At 39.6% G+C, this 21,283-nt stretch overlaps 1 protein-coding gene across 1 annotated transcript in view; it reads right to left on the reverse strand.

Annotated features, from left to right (window-relative positions):
- Positions 1 to 7,126: 7,126 nt before the first annotated feature.
- The window catches only part of LOC122926701 (neuronal acetylcholine receptor subunit alpha-6-like), a 65,826-nt gene continuing 51,669 nt past the window's right edge, over positions 7,127 to 21,283 (reverse strand). The window contains exons 3-7 of the mRNA XM_044278172.1: positions 15,984 to 16,123; positions 11,469 to 11,513; positions 9,440 to 9,549; positions 8,384 to 9,362; positions 7,127 to 7,255 (exon numbers count right to left, since the gene is read on the reverse strand). Of these exons, the coding sequence (XP_044134107.1) occupies positions 7,127 to 7,255; positions 8,384 to 9,362; positions 9,440 to 9,549; positions 11,469 to 11,513; positions 15,984 to 16,123 (1,403 nt within the window). The remainder of the gene's footprint in view (positions 7,256 to 8,383; positions 9,363 to 9,439; positions 9,550 to 11,468; positions 11,514 to 15,983; positions 16,124 to 21,283) is intronic.

The following is a 21,283-nucleotide window of genomic DNA, read 5'->3' on the forward strand; positions in this document are numbered from 1 at the left end:
ACACGGTGACCGCCTAATGTACCTCCAGTCACATGATCAATTGTTCTTTTCTGTACGGTGAATAAATTATTTTTGGCGCCTGTAGTCCACTGGCCTGCAGTAAAATTGATATCCCCTGACTGTCTAATATACCTCCAGCCACATAATCACTTGTTCTTTTCATGTACGGTTAATGAATCATTTTTGTGGCCTGTAGTCCACTGGCCTGCAGTAAAATTGATATCCATTGACTGTCTAATATACCTCCAGCCACATAATCACTTGATCTTTTCTGTACGGTGAATGCCTAATTGTTGGGGCCTCTGAGGAATTCAACACCTGTGACAACCACGTGTTATCGAATTTCGCCTATTATCATTTGGGATTTATTCAAGAGGGGTTATTTTCGTTCGCCATGTTTTTAATCCAATTTTATATTTTTAGTTATTTTAAACATATGTATTTGACATGTATTTGTACTGGCCTGCAATAAAATTGATATCCAATGACCATCTAATATACCTCCAGCCACATAATCACTTGATCTTTTTTGTATGGTGAATGCATAATTTTTGGGGCCTGTAATCTAACTGGCCAACAGTATACGGTGACTGCCTAATGTACCTCCAGCCACATTACGAATTGTTCTTTTCTGTACGGTGAATGAATAATTTTTGTGGCCTGTAGTCCACTGGACTGCAATAAAATGTATATCCAATGACCCTCTAATATACCTCCAGGCACATAATCACTTGATGTTTTCTTTCTGGTGAATGCCTAATGTTTGGGGCCTTTACTCCACTGGCCTGCAGTAAAATTGATATCCAATGACCGTCTAATATACCTCCAGCCATATAATCACTTGATGTTTTCTGTCCAATGAATGCCTAAAGTTTGGGGCCTGTACTCCTGTGGCCTAATATAAAATTTTTCTAGGCTCCAGCAAGGCACATTTTTGAGAGTTTCCCTTTAAGACGCATAAAAATGGCCCCTGATTAAAATACATATTTTTTTGTGGAAATTTTTGTGATTGATCCCCCTCTGGTATGTCACTGTCCATGTTGTGGGCCGATTTGTGCACTTCTAGTAAGTATTTGGTGGCTGCAAATATGACCTGAAGGTTTTTTAGGTTCGTCTGCCTTTAAAGTGAATGGGTCTGTCATGGAACCATGAACCAGACGTACAACAAGAGATGAGTGGAAATAAGAAGGCTTTATTGAAAATAAAGCTGTAAGGCAAAAGTCCAAACGGATGGCTAAACCGAAGCAGGGTCTTGCGAAACCAGAGATCAGGAACCAGAAGGGTAGTCAGATGAAGCCAGGATCAGGAACCAACAGGGTAGTCAGACGAAGCCAGGATCAGGAATCAGCAGGGTAGTCAGACGAAGCCAGGATCAGGAACCAGAAGCAGCAGCAGTCTTAGAAGCATGTGAGCACAGGAGGACCAAGCAGGGAACTGAAGCCACAGACCTCCTATATATATGAGCTAGGCATCCAGCTCCTCCCAGTGGGAAGGAGGAGCCGCAGGGTGGGAGGCTACAAGAAACCCAGAAACCAAGATGGCCGCCAGCACATGTCAAACGAAGGAGAACAGCAAGGAGGTAAGACCATGACAGGGTCCCACCGCAAACTTTCAGTTTGTGAACATTTGATCGCGTTTGCGCGATCACGTTCTCTTGTCATCCCGGCTGATGTTCGTCCATCACTAGTCCCCTTGTCACAGTCCTGGGAATAAATAGATGATGGGAGAGATCTCTGTACTGACCCCTGATATATTTGTACATGGTTATTAGATCTCCCTCAGTCGTCTTTTTTCTAAAGTGAATAACCCAAATTTTGATAATCTTTCAGGGTACTGTAGTCATCCCATTCCAGTTATTACTTTAGTTGCCCTCCTCTGAACCCTCTCCAGCTCTGCTTTGTCTGCCTTGTTCACAGGAGCCCAGAACTGTATGCAGTACTCCATGTGTGGTCTGACTAGTGAGTTGTAAAGTGGCAGGACTAGGTTCTCATCACGGGCATCTATGCCCCTTTTGATGCAACCAATGTTCTTATTAGCCTTGGCAGCAGCTGCCTGACACTGGTTTCTACAGCTTAGTTTGCTGTTCACTAAATTTTCCATGTCAGTGTTACCCAGTGTTTTACCATTTAGTATGTATGGGTGACTCGCATTATTCTTTCCCATGTGCATAACTTTACATTTGTCAGTGTTAAACCTCAATTGCCACTTATCTGCCCAAGCCTCCAATCTATCCAGATCCCTCTGTAGTAGTATACTGTCCTGTTAATTACTTTACATAGTTTAGTGTCATCTGCAAAAATTGATATTTTACTTTGCAAGCCTTCAACAAGATCATTAATGAATATATTGAAGAGAATAGGGTTCAATACTGACCCCTGAGGTACCCCACTAGTGACAGTGACCCAATCTGAGTGTGTACCGTTAATAACCACCCTCTGTTTTCTATCTCTGAGCCAGTTACTTACCCACATACAGACATTTTCTAACAGTTGAAGCATTCTCATTTTATATACTAACCTTTTATGTGGTACAGTTTCAAATGCTTTGGAGAAGTCCAGATATACGACATCCATTGATTCGCCGCTGTCAAGTACAAATTACCTCCTCATAGAAACGGATTAAATTAGTTTGACATGACCGATCCCTCATAAAGCCATGCTGATATGGCGTTATTTGCTTATTTTCATTAAGGTACTCCAAGATAGCATTAGAAAACCTTCAAACCGTTTACCCACGACAGATGTTATACTTACCGGCCTATAGTTTAACGGCTCTGTTTTTGGACCCTTTTTGAATATTGGTACCACATTTGCTATGCACCAATCCTGTGAAACAGTGGTCCCCAACCACCAGTTCGTGGTCCAGGACTGGGCACTGGATGATTGTTTGTTGGGCCGCAGCAATACAGACAAGGAGAAATGCTGGAGCTGGCAATCTCCATACCAGTATGACAATACCTCAGTCAGCTGCAGTATAATGTCACCTTGTCCCCAGCCACCTCGTACAGTATAATGTCACCTTGTGGCCCCATGCAATATAATGTCTCCTTGTGGCCCCATACAGTATAATGTCACCTTGGCCTTAGCCACCTCATACATAGTGTTATATAGTTTAATACGCACCCTGTGTTTTGTCATGCCCGTGAATCAGTCAGTGTTGACCAGATCCCCTCCCCCCGGTCCCTGGGAAAATTGTCTTGCATGAAACCAGTCCTTGGTGCAAAAAAGGTCGGGGTCGGAGACCACTGCTGTGGAACACTCCCTTTCAGTATATAGTCCTTAAATATCAGAAATAAGGGTCTTGCTATGACATTAGTTAATTCTCTTACGATACAGGGGTGTATGCCATCCGGTCCTGGTGATTTGTCTATTTTAATCTTTTTAAGATACCTCTGTACTTCCTCCTGGGTCAGACAGGGCACTTTTAATGGGGAATTTACTTTTACATTCTGCGTTTTATCTTACTCCTTTTTTTCCTTAGTGAATACAGTGGAGAAAAAAATATTGAATAGCTTTTCTTTCTCCTCATCGCTCTCTGCAACTCCTCCCTCACTACTCTGTAAAGGGCCAACACCTTCAGATTTATACTTTTTATCTTTTCTATAGTTGAAGAACATTTTAGGGTTAGTTTTGCTTTTTTGGCAATGAATCTCTTGGTCTCTAGTTTGGCTGCATTTATTTGTTTTTCACATATTTAATTTTTTTCCTTATAGTTTTTCAGTGCTTCCTTGCCACCCTCCTGTTTTAGTGATTTAAATGCTTTCTTTTTGTCATTTATTGCTTTCTTCACATTTCTATTTATCCACATTGTTGTTTTTTTTGTTCCTTAATCTTTTATTCCCATAAGGTATGCAGGGGGAAACTACTGTGTAGGGGCAGTGTGGGGGACACTACTGTATGGGAGCAGTGTGGGGGAAATTACTATATGGGGGCAGTGTGGGGGAAATTACTATATGGGGGCAGTGTGGGGGAAATTACTATATGGGGGCAGCGTGGGGGAAATTACTGTATGGGGCAGAGTGGGGGAAATTACTATATGAGAGCAGTTTGGGGGAAATTACAGTAGGGGGCAGTGTGAGGTAAACTACTGTATGGGGGCAGTGTGGGGTTAACTACTGTATGGGGCAGTGTGGGGTTAACTACTGTATGGGGCAGTGTGGGGAAAACTACTGTATGGGGCAGTGTGGGGAAAACTACTGTATGGGGCAGTGTGGGGGAAACTACTGTATGGGGCAGTGTGGGGAAAACTACTGTATGGGGAAGTGTGGGGGAAACTTTTGTATGGGGAAGTGTGGGGGAAACTACTGTATCGGGGCAGAGTGGGGAAAATTACTATATGGGGGAAGTGTGGGGAAAATTACTATATGGGGGAAGTGTGGGGAAAATTACTATATGGAGGCAGTGGGGGGGATTACTGTGGAGGGGCAGTGTGAGGGAAACTACTGTATGGGGCAGTGTGGGGCAAATTACTATATGGGGCAGTGTGGGGAAAATTACTATATGGGGCAGTGTGGGGGAAATTACTATATGCAGGCATCCACCACAGAATACAATTCAAACTTCTCACCTACAAAGCTCTCCACAGTGCTGCACCTCCATACATCTTCTCCCTCATTTCTTTCTACCACCCTACTCATGCTTTCTGTTCTGCCAGTGATCTAAGATTAACATCCTCCATAATTCATACCTCTCACTCTCTCTGAAATGCTTTGCCCTGGAATATTAGGTCAACTCCCAACTTCCCTACCTTCAAAAATTCATCTTTTCAGTAACTCCCATGCGTGATGATGTCATCACACACCACGTGAGATGTCGCGTGGGATCTTCAATCATGCTCAAATGGATAAGGTGAGTGTTTTTTTAACGGATTAACCCATGAAAGCCCTCACTATTATTCTCAGATGCTGCGATAAGCGATGAACACTGCATCTGAAGGGTTCAATGACGGGGGTGGCGCAATCACCCTTCCCCATCATTGCACCCGCTACTTACCAAAAAATTTGATTTGTGATAAAGTAATTCGTCACGTAGAGAATTTCTTTGTGAATCAAATTGTTCAAAAATTCGCTCAACACTAATTATTATTCTGGCACAGGGCAGAACAGAACATGTAGTACTGCACTGTGCAGTAGCGAGGTTCTACTAGATAACCAATACAGGTGTTTTACTGGAGAAGTGGCCATGTTGGTTGGTGGAATCTACATTTGAGGCATTGTATGTTGAGTCTAGTTTCAACGTATGATATATGATGAAAATATTGTATCCTAAGGCCATTGCATCCTGAGGGACCACTTGCAATAACATCTTAGCCTTGACATTTTTGCAAACTTAAAGGATAACTTATCAAGCTTTTGGTTTCTTTATTCAATTATATCTCTCCACATAAATAAGTTTTGCATTAAGGTTAAGATTTAACAGTTAAACTTAATCTATCTCCATTTCTAATTTAAGTAGACCGATGGCAATTTAATTCAAAGATCATGAATATATTGACAAATAGATGAAATTTTAAATGTATATAACTATGCCAACCATATTGTAGCTCCAGCGCTATGACAAGTGAAGATTTCCATTCTGTTATCCATGTGATTTATGACCTGTCCTCATTTTCTGCCTTAGGGAGAACTGATTTATAACCTTGAGTACTTATGGCTGTATATAGATAGTCAACAGTTTACTCATTTTCAGGTATTCATTAAAGGGGTTGTCTCACTCCAGCAAATGCCATTTATCATGTAGAGGAAGTTAATACAAGGCACTTACTAATATATTGTGATTGTCCATAATGTCTCCTTTGTTGACTGGATTCATTTTTCACATTATATACTGCTTGTTTCCAGGGAAGGGGGGATGGGAGCTTCTGCACATGCGTACCTATGTACGCTCCCATGCTCCCGGCCACCAGAGAGGCCGGCGCTTTTTTCTATAGTATGCAAGCACGGCCACCACTGCTGGATTGCAGGGTGGTCGTAACCCCTGGAAACAAGAAGTGTGTAATGGAATGGATAAATGAATCAAGCCAGCAAAGGAAGCAATATGAATAATAACAATACATTAGTAAGTGTCTTGTATTAACTTTATGTACATGATAAATGCCTTTTGCTGAAGAGAGACAACCCTTTCAATTGTTTTTTTTAGTACACTATAGTATAGATTCCACTGACCTGACTATTTCTTTTGTGCTGTATTTTCTTTAACTTTAAGTAGCAAGGAAGAGAGCAATGATACAGTGGATGAGTAATACATTAGCTAATGCTTGCATTATGTGGCATTAGACCATTTCTTATTACATTTTAATGGTGTTTGTCAGTCTAATAGCTGATCATACTATAATTATGGATTTAACCATAAGTATTGTTGCTCCTCAACTGGCTGAGAGGAAAGTCCTCATCTATCCATCAGATCCCTGGCAACAACTTGTTAAAACCACTCTTGGTTTGGGGAGCGTAAAATTCCATTTTAAGACTGATCTCAGTTTCTGATTACTTCTACAATCATCCTGAGGATCTTTGTAGCTCAAGGTGAAATGAAGACTGAAATATTCAGAAAAGTTTGTGAAAATAGATGTTTTTATTTTATTTTGATTTTTTTTGGCACATGATTAAAATTACAGGGGAAAAAACAGCCAAAGCTCCCATAAACTTATATGCTACAAAAATGATCTGCTTAAGATCTGTTCACAAAGTTTCCATATATTTTTTGCTTTATTTACCATACTTAAAAAGTATAAATCATGTTGCAAATGTTTTTGCTGAAACAAATCCCAAATAATGGACCCCAAAGATGAATAATAAAAGTGTTCTCTTACTAATTATTTAAAGAGCTATATAAATGTTTGCTTTCATTTCACATTTCCTATGTTCTCCTTATATGGAGAACGTGCACCCTTACTGCATGCTGTCCTTTTCAGTCAATGGTCTACACAAGGGACCTATGCACAGTTGGCATGGCTTCTTTGTTAACACTGTCACACTTAATTCGCAACCAAAACTGAATGCAAGTCAACCTTTACTATGTTTACTTCTATAAGGTTTTGTTAGGAGTACTCTAATAGAACTTGGCATGAATGTACATAGACGTAACCAAGTAAACAATATAAATGTTTTCATGGCTCCCTGTGAGAAATTCTATGTTTTCTTCCTATCTATCATTGGCTGCAGAAATAACCCAGTGGTCCCTAGAACACACAGGATTATGAACACCCAGAGAAAGACTCTGTCAATGACCATAGCAACGTACTTCCAGTCATCTTCTTCCTGAAATAAAGACATAGAGGAATTATAAGTGTAGTTTTCACAAAATAATGCTGGACGTAAAAAATAACAATACTTTTTAGTAATTTTAGTGCTAATCATGACAGTATAGTGTAATTCCACATTTTGCAGCCTAAACTATAAGAGCAGAGTAGACACTTTACTACAACTGTTTGACATATTTGAAACTATAGAATGGAAAGGACATGGGAATTCTATTCATAACTGATACCAACCCGATGGGATCCTTCACCTTGGTAGCCAAAACAGCCATACAAACGTATCACTGGTGACAAACTATATTGGGTCCTATAGTTTTAAAAATACTGCAGTTTGCATATGTTTATTGTGATCATCAGCCCTTACTTGTTGGCATGAAGTAACAGGGGTCAGAGTCTTAAACTTAGAGTTTTGGTGGAGTTCATTTTCAATCCGAAATTTAGCTCAAATGGTGCTTTCTATAGTATACATTAAAGGAATTCTCTGCTCTAGTCCATCCCTTTGCATATTTCCTGTTAGGAAACAAAGGGGGTTATTTCCAAAACTACTTTAAATAACATCCATAATTGTAACCTTGAAAATATCTTTGGTCTCTATATTTGAAAAAGATTATCAGAATCTTATTACTATTTACCTAAATATGAATGATGAATGCCACGATAAATCAAATGGCACCATGTTCCTACAAAAAATCTTACAAGAGAATCAGAGTAAAGCACTAGGCTGTGCTTAAAGAAGTTGTCCAGTTTAGTAAGGGCACATGTTCTTAAAAACTCTGTTAGGGAACTCTGGGTTAATAGAGGGAAACCCCTCATTCAAAGCCTCCATTAATTAACTGGAGTAGATATAGAGAGTGTCTCCAGCTATGGAGTACCCAGTATGTCCGTACATTCCTTGGAGAGCCAATTGATCTCAATAAGCACCATGCAGTACTTCTTTCCGGTGTGTTAATGTTGCAGGGGAATTAAACACTTACTGCCAGATTCTCCTGCAGTTTACAACAGCAAGACACCATGTGATCAGCTTATCGTAAGGAAATTCTCTAACAAACATTGGTCAGTTGCCAGAAAGTGGCCAACCCCTTTAAATAACTGCATAGTTAATTACTGTTGACTTATTCATGAACTATACCTCTTTTCTCTCATTATGATCTTTGATGTTTTCTGCCATGAACTGAATGCTCTCAACAACATCTCTCATTTCTGCAGGAGACTGCTGAATTACATTACGGGATTCATGGTGCTGTCTTCTCCTGCTCCTGGCACTTTGTTCCTTTGATTTCATGCAATGATAACATGTTTCATCTTCAAATACTTCTAAATCTCTGCATTGGGAGTCTACAAGTTTAGCTGTCTTGCCATATGTTCTCTTCTTTGTTCTTTTAGAGCATGGTCGATCTTTCTTCTCCATAGTCTTTCTCATCATAAGTAGTTTAGGTAAACATTTTAAAAATACATCTCTTACCCACCTGGGCATTTTGTGTGTTGTTGGGGTCCGATAATGGATATTGAGCACAAATACTGTTACCACAATAGATAAGGTTACGAATATCATGGTGAATAACAGGTACTCCCCAACAAGTGGGATTACAAGAGAAGTTGATGGTATTGTCTCAGTGATAACCAGGAGGAACACAGTCAAGGAAAGTAGCACTGAGATGCAAAGGGTGACCTTCTCCCCACAATCAGATGGAAGATAGAAGACTAACACAGTTAAAAATGAAATAAAGAGGCATGGCATAATTAAGTTCACGGTGTAGAACATAGGGAGTCTTCTGATGTAAAATGAGTATGTTATATCTGTGTAGATCTCTTCACAACAGTTATATTTGATATCATGTTTGTACCCAGCAGCATCTATTATTTCCCATTCACTGTTCTCCCAAAAATCTTTCATGTCAACTTTTGACCCAATGATAGAAAGATCAATTTTTGCCTTATCATATGACCATGACCCAAATTTCATTGAACAGTTCTGATGGTCAAATGGAAAAAACGTTATATCCATGGGGCATGAACTCTTGAAAATTGCTGGTGGAGACCAAGTTATCAAACCATTGTATTTAAGTAAAGCCTTTGTTTTCCCTTCAACCTGAAAGTCTCCAACAGCACTGTAGAGAAAGAATTACAGATAAATTAATAAATGGTCACATAATCAATAATAGACAGAGCAATACAGATTACCTACTTATTATACAAAACAATGTCAGGTTTCCAAATCTTGTCTGCGGGCACACGCATAAATTCAATCCCATCATAATCCACAGGATTCCACTTCAGCTTATAGTCATTCCAGATCTACAAAAATGATGAACACAATTTATTTACTAGTAATTTCATGAAAGGGTGAAAAAAAAGAGGACAGTCTTTAAAAAATCTGATATAAAACTATACTGATGGTTATATTTGTAAACCAGCACTGGAAAGCAAATACTGTACTCATTTGAGTCTGAGATGACTGGCATACAGAAGTACTTATCTCAAGTACACACATGAAAGCAAGTACCGTATGTATCCAGCGTTTATACTGCACATGAGGCCATTATCGGGGTCACTTTCAATGTTAATGAGGCCTGTTACATATGCACTATTTGGGCTTAGGGCATGATGGCTTGTAGTTCATATCAGTGTTTTACCGCTCTCAAGTACCTTCAGTTGGTCATGATATTGTAATATCAAATATAGATAACAGCTGTATCAGTTACTGATCTGCTGTGAAAAAGTATAGGAATATGGAAATCATGACTTCTTGAAGGAAACTGAGGACTAAAATAACAGGGAGGCATTTATCAAGAGAAGTGTTTTACACGTTGGTCTTAATCTCTCCCCTGCTTGCTTTACATGCACCTTGATAATTAAGAGGTGCATACGTCTTAATAATTGTAGCGCATCTTTTGTGCCACAAAGAGGATATCTACACTAGCAAGTGAGCTGGAGTAGATCTCAGCTATAATCTATTCCAGTTTCCTGGTGTAGATTTCATACATGCGATGGATCGCCTAGTCCAGCCTGTCATCACTTGAAAAGTGACAAGCAGTAAGTAAACCCCCCGAAGTTGCAAAATTTTGCGCAACAGCAGAGTGCGCCACCGTTTTTTACTTTTTGGCTCCAGTTTACTGGCATAGAGGGGATGATAAATGTCCCCCAACAGTCTTTCTCACGAGTATTGAACTGGTTCAGTAAAAATTGGTTGAAAAACAACTTAAATACCTAGGTAAAACAATATACAATTAAAATTACTTTGTAAAGAGTTTATAATAGGTATTTTTCATGAAAATCATGTGGGTTTTACAACTAAAGTAAGTGATGGCAAAATTCTAGAACACATCATCAGTTCCTGATAAGCGATTGGTAGAATAAAGGGTCCACAGTGTAACTTGTATTGTAACACTGTGCACCTGATTGGGGTCCACTGTGGTTTCCTGCACCTTGGGTGACCTTAAGCACCACTGTTCAGCGAAAATGCTGATAGGACCTTTATATCTTCATTTGCTGCATTGACAGGGGCTCCACAGGTCAGACCATAACACTAGTGATATGCCATAGAATTAGAAGATGGAAATACCCCTTTAATGGAATTGGAACTTGTCTTTAATTTTCTGTATTAACAGGGGGCCCAGAGGTCAGACCACAATAATTTTGGCATAAATCTAGTGATATGACTTGAGATTAGAAAATGTTTAATGTGGATATTACTGTCTCTGCTATTCTGCTATGTGTACATATGCAGGTAGACCAGCTTAACGAAACCATAATACAACCACATTTTAGGCACCAGTATAACAGCCACAACCCCAGACCCCCCCCCCCTTTCCCCCAGTTCTACTAAACCAAATGTAAAAGGTTAGGTTAAAATGAAACTTGGGAGCCCTGATATTCATGAGCTGTGGTTGCTCCCCCACCCACCTGCAGATGACTGACAGCTCTTTTCTTAAGAAAGTTGCCCTTAATCAGCTTTTGCAGTATATTGAGGTTACTCCAGGGCTCGACTCATGCTGGAGCTGCTCAATACTGATGTTATAAAAACAACAGAGTCATCTAATGTAAGAGTCACAGCATTTTGCTCAGGGTCACTGTCATCAGTTTAGGCTGTCCTCAGAAAGGGAGAAAAAAATGGTAACGGATTCTCTTTAATTTACCAAACCAGAGGCTGAACTGTTAAGATGACTTTCTCTGGAGGGCCCAATGTATTCAAGCCCAACATTGCTAATACTTACATGCCGAAGCCACAAGTTGGTCTCCAGGATTTGATTAACTTCATCCTTATTATAAAAAAAATATTTTAACGTTAGACAACAGTTTCAAGTCACCAGTAGATTTTTTTATAAAATAAGAAAAAATTCTTCCAAAAACACTTTAGTTCTTAAATCTTGTTTAAACCGGCTCACCTAGTTCATCATGCCCACTTTCCTATCCACTCTATTGACAGCCATGGTATGTCTAGCTTAAGGTGGTATTGTACTATACTGTTAGATATATTATTTCTGTGATTTATCAATAATCTTTATAAGAAAGGCAGAACATGGTTAAATCCTTTTGTTATTATATTTATGCTGGAATCTTTAGCAAATTAGAATGAAACACTGATCCTGCAATTATATTCATACATAAGAAAGGATTAACTTCACCTTGAGATGAAAATCTTTTAAAATAAATCATCAAGCACAGATGGTGAATCACAGCCAACAATATCTTATCCGGCCCTGTACATCTTCTTCACTAACATCTTTAAGTGGCACTTCCATCATAAATTAGTATTAATATGCATAGAGAAACATATTTAAGAATTTTTATTTTTTATTTTTATTTCAGCAGTACTATGCTTTTGAAAATGAAATACAAAATTGTGTCCTTCTGCAGCAGTCAATACAGAGAGAGATGAAACTCGTATAGGTATATTGTTATTTTACAACTGCTTTGAGGGTAATATGTTATCTGCTAGTCCAATAGTAGGATAACAGCATGACAGCTGTGTTGTACTCTTAATAGTCCTAGATAATGATGCCCACAGAAGGGCATTGCACTTACTAATGTAATGTGTGATGCTCTACTTGAGTCACTCATCTCCCTTCCCTCTCTGGAATGATCTGACAGAGAAAGTCAAGGAAGGCAGTCTACCATTCTAAAAGTCTAAACAAAAGAGGAAGTTAACAAGCCAGGTAGAATATATGGAGTGGCTTAAAAAATATATCCAGAAAATCACCCACCTATTTTTTGTAAAACAAACTACATAGAATATTCACATATAATATGTGATAAAAAAACAACAACAACATTTTGATATAGTGTCCCTTTAACTTTCTCCAATAAGATATCATGCCAATGTGAAGTTTTGGTTTACCCATTACATGCTTTTCAGGTTTATCTAACTTCAAGTGTTTGACTGGGGACAGACACTGACATGTACACTGGTGTAACATAATGTGATATTACTGGAGAAATGCCCAGGTATACTGTAGGAACATGGATCTGCCGATAGTACCTCTTATCCAGTTGTCCTGTGAGACCGCTACTCGAAAGATATTCACGGAGTCAAGATTACTTCCATCATAGACGCTACAGCGTCTTTAGTCAGCAGAGTGAGCAGCAAACCACAGCTTTACAGACCCTACTTCAGCTGAGGGAATGCAGATCGGACACCTATCACCTAAGTAACATTCAGGCCAGACTAACTCCAAGCCTGCATTACACAGTGGACACCTATCTCCACAAGTGCCAACATATGGCTGTGCGCCACAATTACAAAAGACACACATTACCAAGACAGCACATATGAAGTTGCCAATTGATTGCCACATATCCAGCCACCATACTTCCCCCTCTCTGGACAGAAATCGTACTTTGTATCCACTACTGCTTGATGTACTACAAGTTATATTTTGCACTAAGTAAAGAGAGACTTTTATATTTTTACTGCTGGACAGAGTCTTCAAACCACCTTGGATACAAGATGCAATATGTTTGGACATGGAGGAAGGTCCTGTGATATCCTGTGGCACATCTGTCCACAGATGTTGCAGTTGGACCTTTAGATTCTGGGCATCTGTAGACTGCCAAAGCGGGCGTTCCATCTGGTCCCATAAATGCTCGAATGGCAATAAATTTGTTGACCAGATGTTGTTACCGCCTAGTGGAGACATTTCTGGGAAACTCTTGCTGTGTGGGTGAGCATTATCCTGCTGAAAAATGCCAGTTAGAATCCCTGTCATGAGAGCCAACACATGTGGCTGCAAGATGTCCTGCACAAATGACTGTTAGTGTCCCTCGTGTCACTACTAGGGGTGACTGACTGTTACATGAGATAGCTCCCCAGATAATCTCACCAGAAGTTGGGGCAGTATGTCTCTCTGCAGCAAAGGCAGGATTGAAGTGTTCACTACAAGGCCTCTATACTCGAACCCAACTGTTGTCAAATCCCAAAGAGGACCTGGATTTGTTGCTAAAGACAATACAGTCCCAGTCCATAGCAGTCCATTTCTCATTCATGATACCACTCCAAATAAAGGTGATGGTGGCTGACTGTCAAAGGCAGGACATGTAATGGGTGCTGTGACACCAAATTTCCTTCTGGTAAGTGCCTGGAAGTGGTCCGGGCAGAGACAGGGGTGTGTAATGAAAGTGCCACCTGTGTCTGGATGGTGGACAACAAAACTGTGGATGCTGCTCATTTTTGATGGCGGATAAAATAATCCTCTCTACTTTTGACCTTAAGCTACATCAGATTTTCACAAGTCCTAAAAATATATAATGATAACCAAATCAAACATATAGGCCAAAAATATTAGATTTGGTCATTTAACTAATGAGAAAAATGTTTCCATATAACATGTCTGTGAGTGGCAAAAATATGTGATCCTTTAGGAATAGCATATAATTTGAAGGTGAAATTAGAATCAGGTGCTTTCAATCAATGAGATGACGATCAGGTGTTAGTGAGCAACCAGTTTTATTTTAAAACACAGGGATCTATCAAAGTCTGATCTTCACAACACGTTTGTGGAAGATGTGAATCATAACATGAACAAAGGGTATTTCTGAGGACTTCAGAAGAAGAGTATTTGATGCTCATCAGGCTAGAAAATGCTAAAATACCATCTATAAAGAATTTGGACTTCACCAATCCAGTCAGGCTGTATACAAACAGAGAAATTTCAAGTTCATTATCAGCCTTACTAGGAGTGGAAGAGAGCAGGGTGTGCAATAGCCTGCAAAGTCACACAAGAAACCATGGTAATTTCTAAGCAACTAAAGGCCTTTCTAACATTCAAAGTAATCTCCTTTTAATGCTCATGAATCTAACATCAGGACGACACTGAACAAGACAGGATCGTAAGAAGAAAAGATAAGCCAGAAGGCCATTGTAACAAAGGTTTATCTACAGATGAGAGCAAAATAGAACTTTTTGGTTTAAAGGGTAACTCATATATTTTTTTTTTATGTAATTGGATTGGTCTGACTAAGTTTACCTTAGTTCCCTAGTTAATACTTTTGTATAGGTATTGAATTACCTAGTAATTGCAGCATGTTCTTTCCTCCCCCAGGCATTTCAGTGGTGCGGCTAAAACAGTGTTGCTAGGTGTCCTTCGTCTCCTATCTTCTATATACAGAAGACGGAGGATGTAGTAGTGGGCAGTCCCGAATGCTGCGTGCACGCTCCTGTCGGACCGGGATAGTGCCGATATTCGCAATAAAATTAGCGATAAAAATTTGCAATAAAAATTACTCAGGAGGGAGAGGGCGTGTTTAAGTCTGGAGAAAGCTGATTGGTTGGGGTGAGGCTGCATGTTCCCGAGATGAGCCGAATGAATTCTGGGTAGTTAGGGAGGGAGGTCTTAACCTCAGGGTAAGGGCATCGGCGGCCATCTTGAGAAGATAGTCAGAAAGAAGTCTTGTGAGGAGCGGTTGCTATGGACGGAATCTTATTAAACAAGTGGTATGTGAACACAATAATTAGTGATTATGGATTATCACCACAGCAGCAACAACATATATGAAAATTTTATGTTTTGCGAAAATAAGACAGTTATCCTTTAAATAACAAGTATTATGTTTGGAGAAAGGAAAGCACTGCATTCCAGCATAAAAACTTCATCCCATCTTTAAACATGATGGTGGTAGTATCATGGTTTGGACCTGCTTTGCTGCAGCTGGGCCATGATGACTTGCCATTTTAATTAATTCTGAATTACACCAGCAAAGTTTGGGAATGGCCAAGTCAAAGTACTGACATTAATTCAATAGAAATGTTGTGGAAGGACAAGAAGCGAACAATTCATGAGATTGCCTCCCCACCGACATAAGCTGTTTTGTACCTGGGAATTGGCTAAAATTCCTCCAAGCCAATGTGCAGGACTAATCAACAATTACCAGAAATGTAGAGTTGCAGTTATTGATGCACAAGGGGATCACATCAGATGCTGAAAGCAAAGATTCACATATTTTTGCCAGGTGATGTTGGACATGTTATATTGGACAGTTTTTATTAAATAAAAAATATTAAATGATGACAGAGTCGAATACTTTTGACATATTTTTTTTTAAATTGGTATTTATCTACTTTTTGGACTTGTGTGAAAATCTTTCTGATGTAGTTTAAGGTCACATGAAGGGATGCATACATTTTCAGGCACCACTGTATATACGGTATTATACAAACCTTAACATTCAACTTTATAGTGTTATAGTAAGCGAATATACAGGGCATACAAATCAAATATGAAAGCTTGACTTACCACATTAACAAGCTGAGTTATTGCCACTTCAAAGTGCACCATAACAGGATCAGACACATTTTCAACTGGCCTTATATGCTGGTTGTAGTGCATGAAGAGCTTATGGAAAAGCCTCTCTTCAGTGTCACTTTGTAAAGAACCTGCAAATAGTGAAGATTTATACCTGAAAACAATAGGGCAAGCATCCTAGACGCACCATACAAGCAGCATATCTTCTTTAATAAAGCTTATTGTCCTATGTGATAGAATGACATTGTGCCTCATAAGGCTCAGCTGTCAGGCCGCTCACTAGCATATCTAAAAGGATTAGCGGGATATCTCTGAGCAGCTACTTTGAGCAGTCAGAACTATGTGCAATAATATTGTTCTTAGCTTTTGCAAAGGAATTCTATATCGTTTTTCTTACATGCATGCTACTTTATTTTTTGCAGACAATCCTGATGATCTCCATCAGTCAATCATGGACCATTGTCACGATGTTCCTAGGCTGCAGCTATTGCTTTTTGGTTCACTTCAGATGGCAAGTAAGTATAACAGCCAACAGGATACTGTATCTCTGTGACACAGACCCTCACTAATGCCATCCATGATATTGTGGTAATGTGACTATTCTGATAAGCACTGTCTGCAGTGTTCTGCGTTTCTCATATGGGAAACTTGACAGTAAATAAACTTATGTAGCTGGTACCTAATTATGAAATAAATTCCAGCTACCGCATAAAAATATGACTCCAATATGGAAGATGGCACTTATTTTATATTTTAAAGGGTACTTCTAATGTTGCTAACATTCTTAGCTCATGCCAGAAATTTCAATTTAAAAGGTACTTCCAACGTTGCAAGCATTCTTAGCTCATGCCAGAAATTTACATTTAAAAGGTACTTCCAACGTTGCAAGCATTCTTAGCTCATGCCAGAAATTTACATTTAAAAGGTACTTCCAACGTTGCAAGCATTCTTAGCTCATGCCAGAAATCTACATTTAAAAGGTACTTCCAACGTTGCAAGCATTCTTAGCTCATGCCAGAAATTTACATTTAAAAGGTACTTCCAACGTTGCAAGCATTCTTAGCTCATGCCAGAAATTTACATTTAAAAGGTACTTCCAACGTTGCAAGCATTCTTAGCTCATGCCAGAAATTTGCCAGCAGGGGTAGCAGCTGGCAGATCAGGCGTATGATGCCTAAAGCTTCTCCTGCACCGCTCCCATGCAGGAGAAACTTCATGCACCATAGCTAAACACCAGCAACATGGAACGCACTTTTTAAAATGATAACTTGGCATGCACATGTATTCTACATAGGTGTAAAGGAATATTCAGGTTTAAAAAGATCCCCAATACACAGTTCCATAGAGATGAAAGGAGTGGCGATGCGCATCATCAGACTGCCCCTCCATTCAGTTTGAAAATCCCTGTGGGGTACAGAATCCAAGTTCTCGTTATCAGTGGGGGTGTCTGTGTTCGGACCCCCCACTGATCCTATTCCTGATCCTTAGATTGTGAGCCCCATTGGGGACAGCTTAATGCTAATTTCTGTAAAGTGCTGTGGAATATGTCAGCACTATATAAATAATATATATTTCCTGTGGATAGGTTAATACATGAATGGAATGTCTGACTGGAATATATTTGGACACTCCGCAGCACTCGCCAGTAGTTGGTGAAAAATGGTGATTTATTCACTCAGGCTGCCAGGTTACAGTGACGTTTCAACCGATTGGTCTTTATCAAGCAATGGAATATATTTGGACCACTAGAGGAAATTATTCTGGGTGCTCTTGGTCCACCTATCTAGTGCATGTTCACATTTAAATGGCATGCGGCATGCATGAAGGGAAGATGGCGTCTGCCAAAAGCTTTATAAAGCTCCACCTCCTGTCCCCTGAAGTAGTGACAGGCTAGTCATCTAAGGGGATTGGAACTTTCTTTTCAGACCCTAATCAGCAGTACTGCTCAGCTTATAAAGGCCCGCGCTACTTTGTGATGCCACTCATAATCTTTGGAAAGGGGTGCCTGTTCTTTGAGTCATGGCTCCTGCCTGAATAAACATCCTGCAGGTTAATCATCAGCTGCAGTGGTCCCATGTGAGCCAGAAATTCATCACTGGACCAGGAAGCAGAGTTTGATGGGGGACCAGGCAAGGTTGGAACAGGAGCAGCGGAAGACCTGTGAGGAGAGTACTTCTTATTTATGTTTAAAGGGGTTGTCCCACAAAAAATATTCTATAGTTTTCTGAATAGTTCAGTAATTACATGTAATAAAAAATGTTGTATAGTCACCTAGTTATTTAATAAAATGTATCTGTATATCGCCATCTGCTCTCTGTTATTTTTCTTATTTCTTTGTCCTACTCATTAAGATGGCCGCACATGCTCAGTTTCTTCCTTCAACTGCCTCCTGAGCTGTGATAGGGAGAGCATGGACACGCCCCCTGAGCTGAAGCAGAAGAGACACTCCCCTTGAGCTGCCAGCTTGATATAAATCTAGGAGAGCAATGAATGGGGAGATCTCTGAATCCAAGGGAGGTACAGGGCTAGTTCTAACTTTGTTAGAAAGAGATTATCATGTACTATATGATGTCTGATTTTCATTTTTATAAATTAAAGGGGTTCTCCGGGAATTAAGAAAATGAAAATACTTAAATATTACTTTATTATAAATATATTCCAAAATATATTTCATTAGTCTAGGAAGCAATCATTAGGAGAAATAAAATGGCCGCCGTTGAAATAGTACACTCAAAACCTGCCCAAATCAAACCGCAGGACAAGGTACTTCACAACACTGAGCTAAAGAGCTTCCTCATGCTCATCTCTGCTCTGCTTGTCAGGAATTCTGATCCTGAATACAGCTGATAAGATCTTCAGCTGAATCTCCGTAGGAATGAAGTTTATGAGGAGATATAAAGTACATTTCTACAGAGATTCCTACAGAGATTCAGCTGAAGATCTTCTCATCTGTATTCAGGATCATAATCCCTGACAAGTAGAGCAGAGAGGAGGATGATACAAGCTCTTTAGCTCAATGTTGTAAAGTAACTTGTCCTGCTGTGTGATTAGGACAGGTTTTGTGTGCACTAATAGGACAGCGGCCATTTTATATCAACACCGGTGTAGCACATGCAACCCTTGATAAATCAGGACCCATGTATTTTGCAATAAGTTTTACAATTTCTCCCAGATACCTGCTTACAGTTCTCCAAGTATAAAGTGCATAGGGGAATAATCATTTTGTAATACATTTGTTATAATGATAATTGTTAAATAAATAAAAAAATGGATCAAAAAAATGAATGCCTTGTCCACTGTATGTTAGGTAGAATCAACCTGAATCTGCCCTAGGTCCATGGACAGGGATTAATAATGTGGCGTTGTCACTTAAAGTGGATGTGCCATCACCAAATGATCTATTGTTTAACCCCTTCCTGACAAAGCGATTTTCAGTTTTTTGCATTTTTTGTTTTTTATTCCCTGCCTTCTTGGAACCATAACTTTTTAATTTTTTCGTTCACATAGCCATATGAGGGCTTATCTTTTGCAGGATAAGTTGTACGTTTAATGTCACAATTTAATATTGCATAGGATGCAGTAGGAAGCTGGAAAAAAAATCCAAATGGGGTGGAATAAAAAAAAAAAGCAATTCCACAGTTTTATGGGTTTTGTTTTTATGGCGTTCCCTATGCGTTATAACTGACTTATGGTCTTCATTCATTCAGGTCAATACGATTACAATAATACCAAATATGTATCGTATGTATAGCATAGTATATTTTTTATCACCATATTCTGACCCCCATAATTTTTTTGTATGACTTTTTGATCACATTTTTTTCAGTTACGCCGTTTGTCATATGGGATAAATATTTTTATATTATGGGCATTTTCGGGACACAGCGATGCCTATGATGTTTTTTTTTTTTTTTTTCATTTTGAGGAAAGCGAGGTGATTTGAACTTGCAATCATTGGATTGCTATTTGTCTTCTGCAATAAATTTATGTTCATTACAGAAGATATATTTCAGTTTATTCCAATGCAGTGCTGCCATCTGCAGGCCTGCATTGGGATATACCAGTAAAGTAATCAGCATTGGAGGCTCAAGCATATTACTACTGTATCACAATTTCCCCGATCTCAGCGAGGGGAGACTGTTACAAGGAATGAAGAGGGTGGATATAGCATTTTCTCCCTTCAGATGCAATGGTCACATTTGACCACGGCATCTGAGAGATTAAATGTCTGCGATTGGCATTTTTGCCAGTCGCAGACATTTGCCCCGGGTGTCTGCTGTGTTAAACAGCAGGTACCTGACAGCTATGGGGCCTGTTCTGCAGCAGATGCCAACTTTAAAGACCCGACATACTATTATTTTTAAAGGGTAACTGTAATTTTTTTTTATTTGCTAGTTTATTAGAGCTAGGCAATGATTGTCAAAAGATCTGTAATTACCTTATAATAACAGCTTTCATTAATGTTCTCTGTCCCGAGAATTCCTTTAAATTGCTGACAAGATGGTACCGCTCTCCAGTAGTGTTGCATAGGTTGGACCCTCTCACTTCCCCGGTCTGCTGAAGATGCCATGAAGAGGTTGGCACACTCACATATATGGTGGTCGTGCAAGGGGGTCTCCCAGTTCTGGACTGCGCTTAGTAAGATATTGCAACAAATAAGTCCCTTGGCCCCTCCTCTATCTCCGAATTTGGTATTGCTTAATGCGCCTTCAAAGGATTTCCCCTTGCACAAATACTCGTTATTAGCACATATGTTGTCAGCTGCCAAACTTTTGATCCCCCTACATTGGCTCTCGACTCAGGCTCCTACAATTGAGGAATGGACCCAAAAGGTGCATGAGATCTGCAGGTTTGAGGAGCTATCTAGTTGGGAGACCCTCTTGCACGACAAATTTATTGCCCTTTGGGGTCCGTGGCTAGAATGGCTGGGAGACGGAGCCGCAGAGCCTGCGACCCTCCACCGTGACCCAGCAGTAGCGACTCCTCTTCATTAGTTAATCCCCCTTGGGTTGCATACGTCTTCAATGACTATCATACTTATTTTGTCACATTAGTAGTTATGGCTTAGCCGGCTATTTGTCTGATTTTATGTTGTCCTCACCTGCTCCCTCCTGTCTCTCTCTGACATTTACTAGCTATACCGTCACGGGAACTAGTTCCTTACATGCCATATTTACCAGTCATGTCATGTCTGCCTAAATAAGTCTAACTCATCATATTGTATATCGCACTATCTTGCTGTACCTACATATTGCAATTTTGTATCTTATATGCCGTCCTCGATTGTTGGA

This window comes from Bufo gargarizans, chromosome 1 (assembly GCF_014858855.1).
Source record: "Bufo gargarizans isolate SCDJY-AF-19 chromosome 1, ASM1485885v1, whole genome shotgun sequence".
Classification (NCBI taxonomy): Eukaryota; Metazoa; Chordata; class Amphibia; order Anura; family Bufonidae; genus Bufo; species Bufo gargarizans.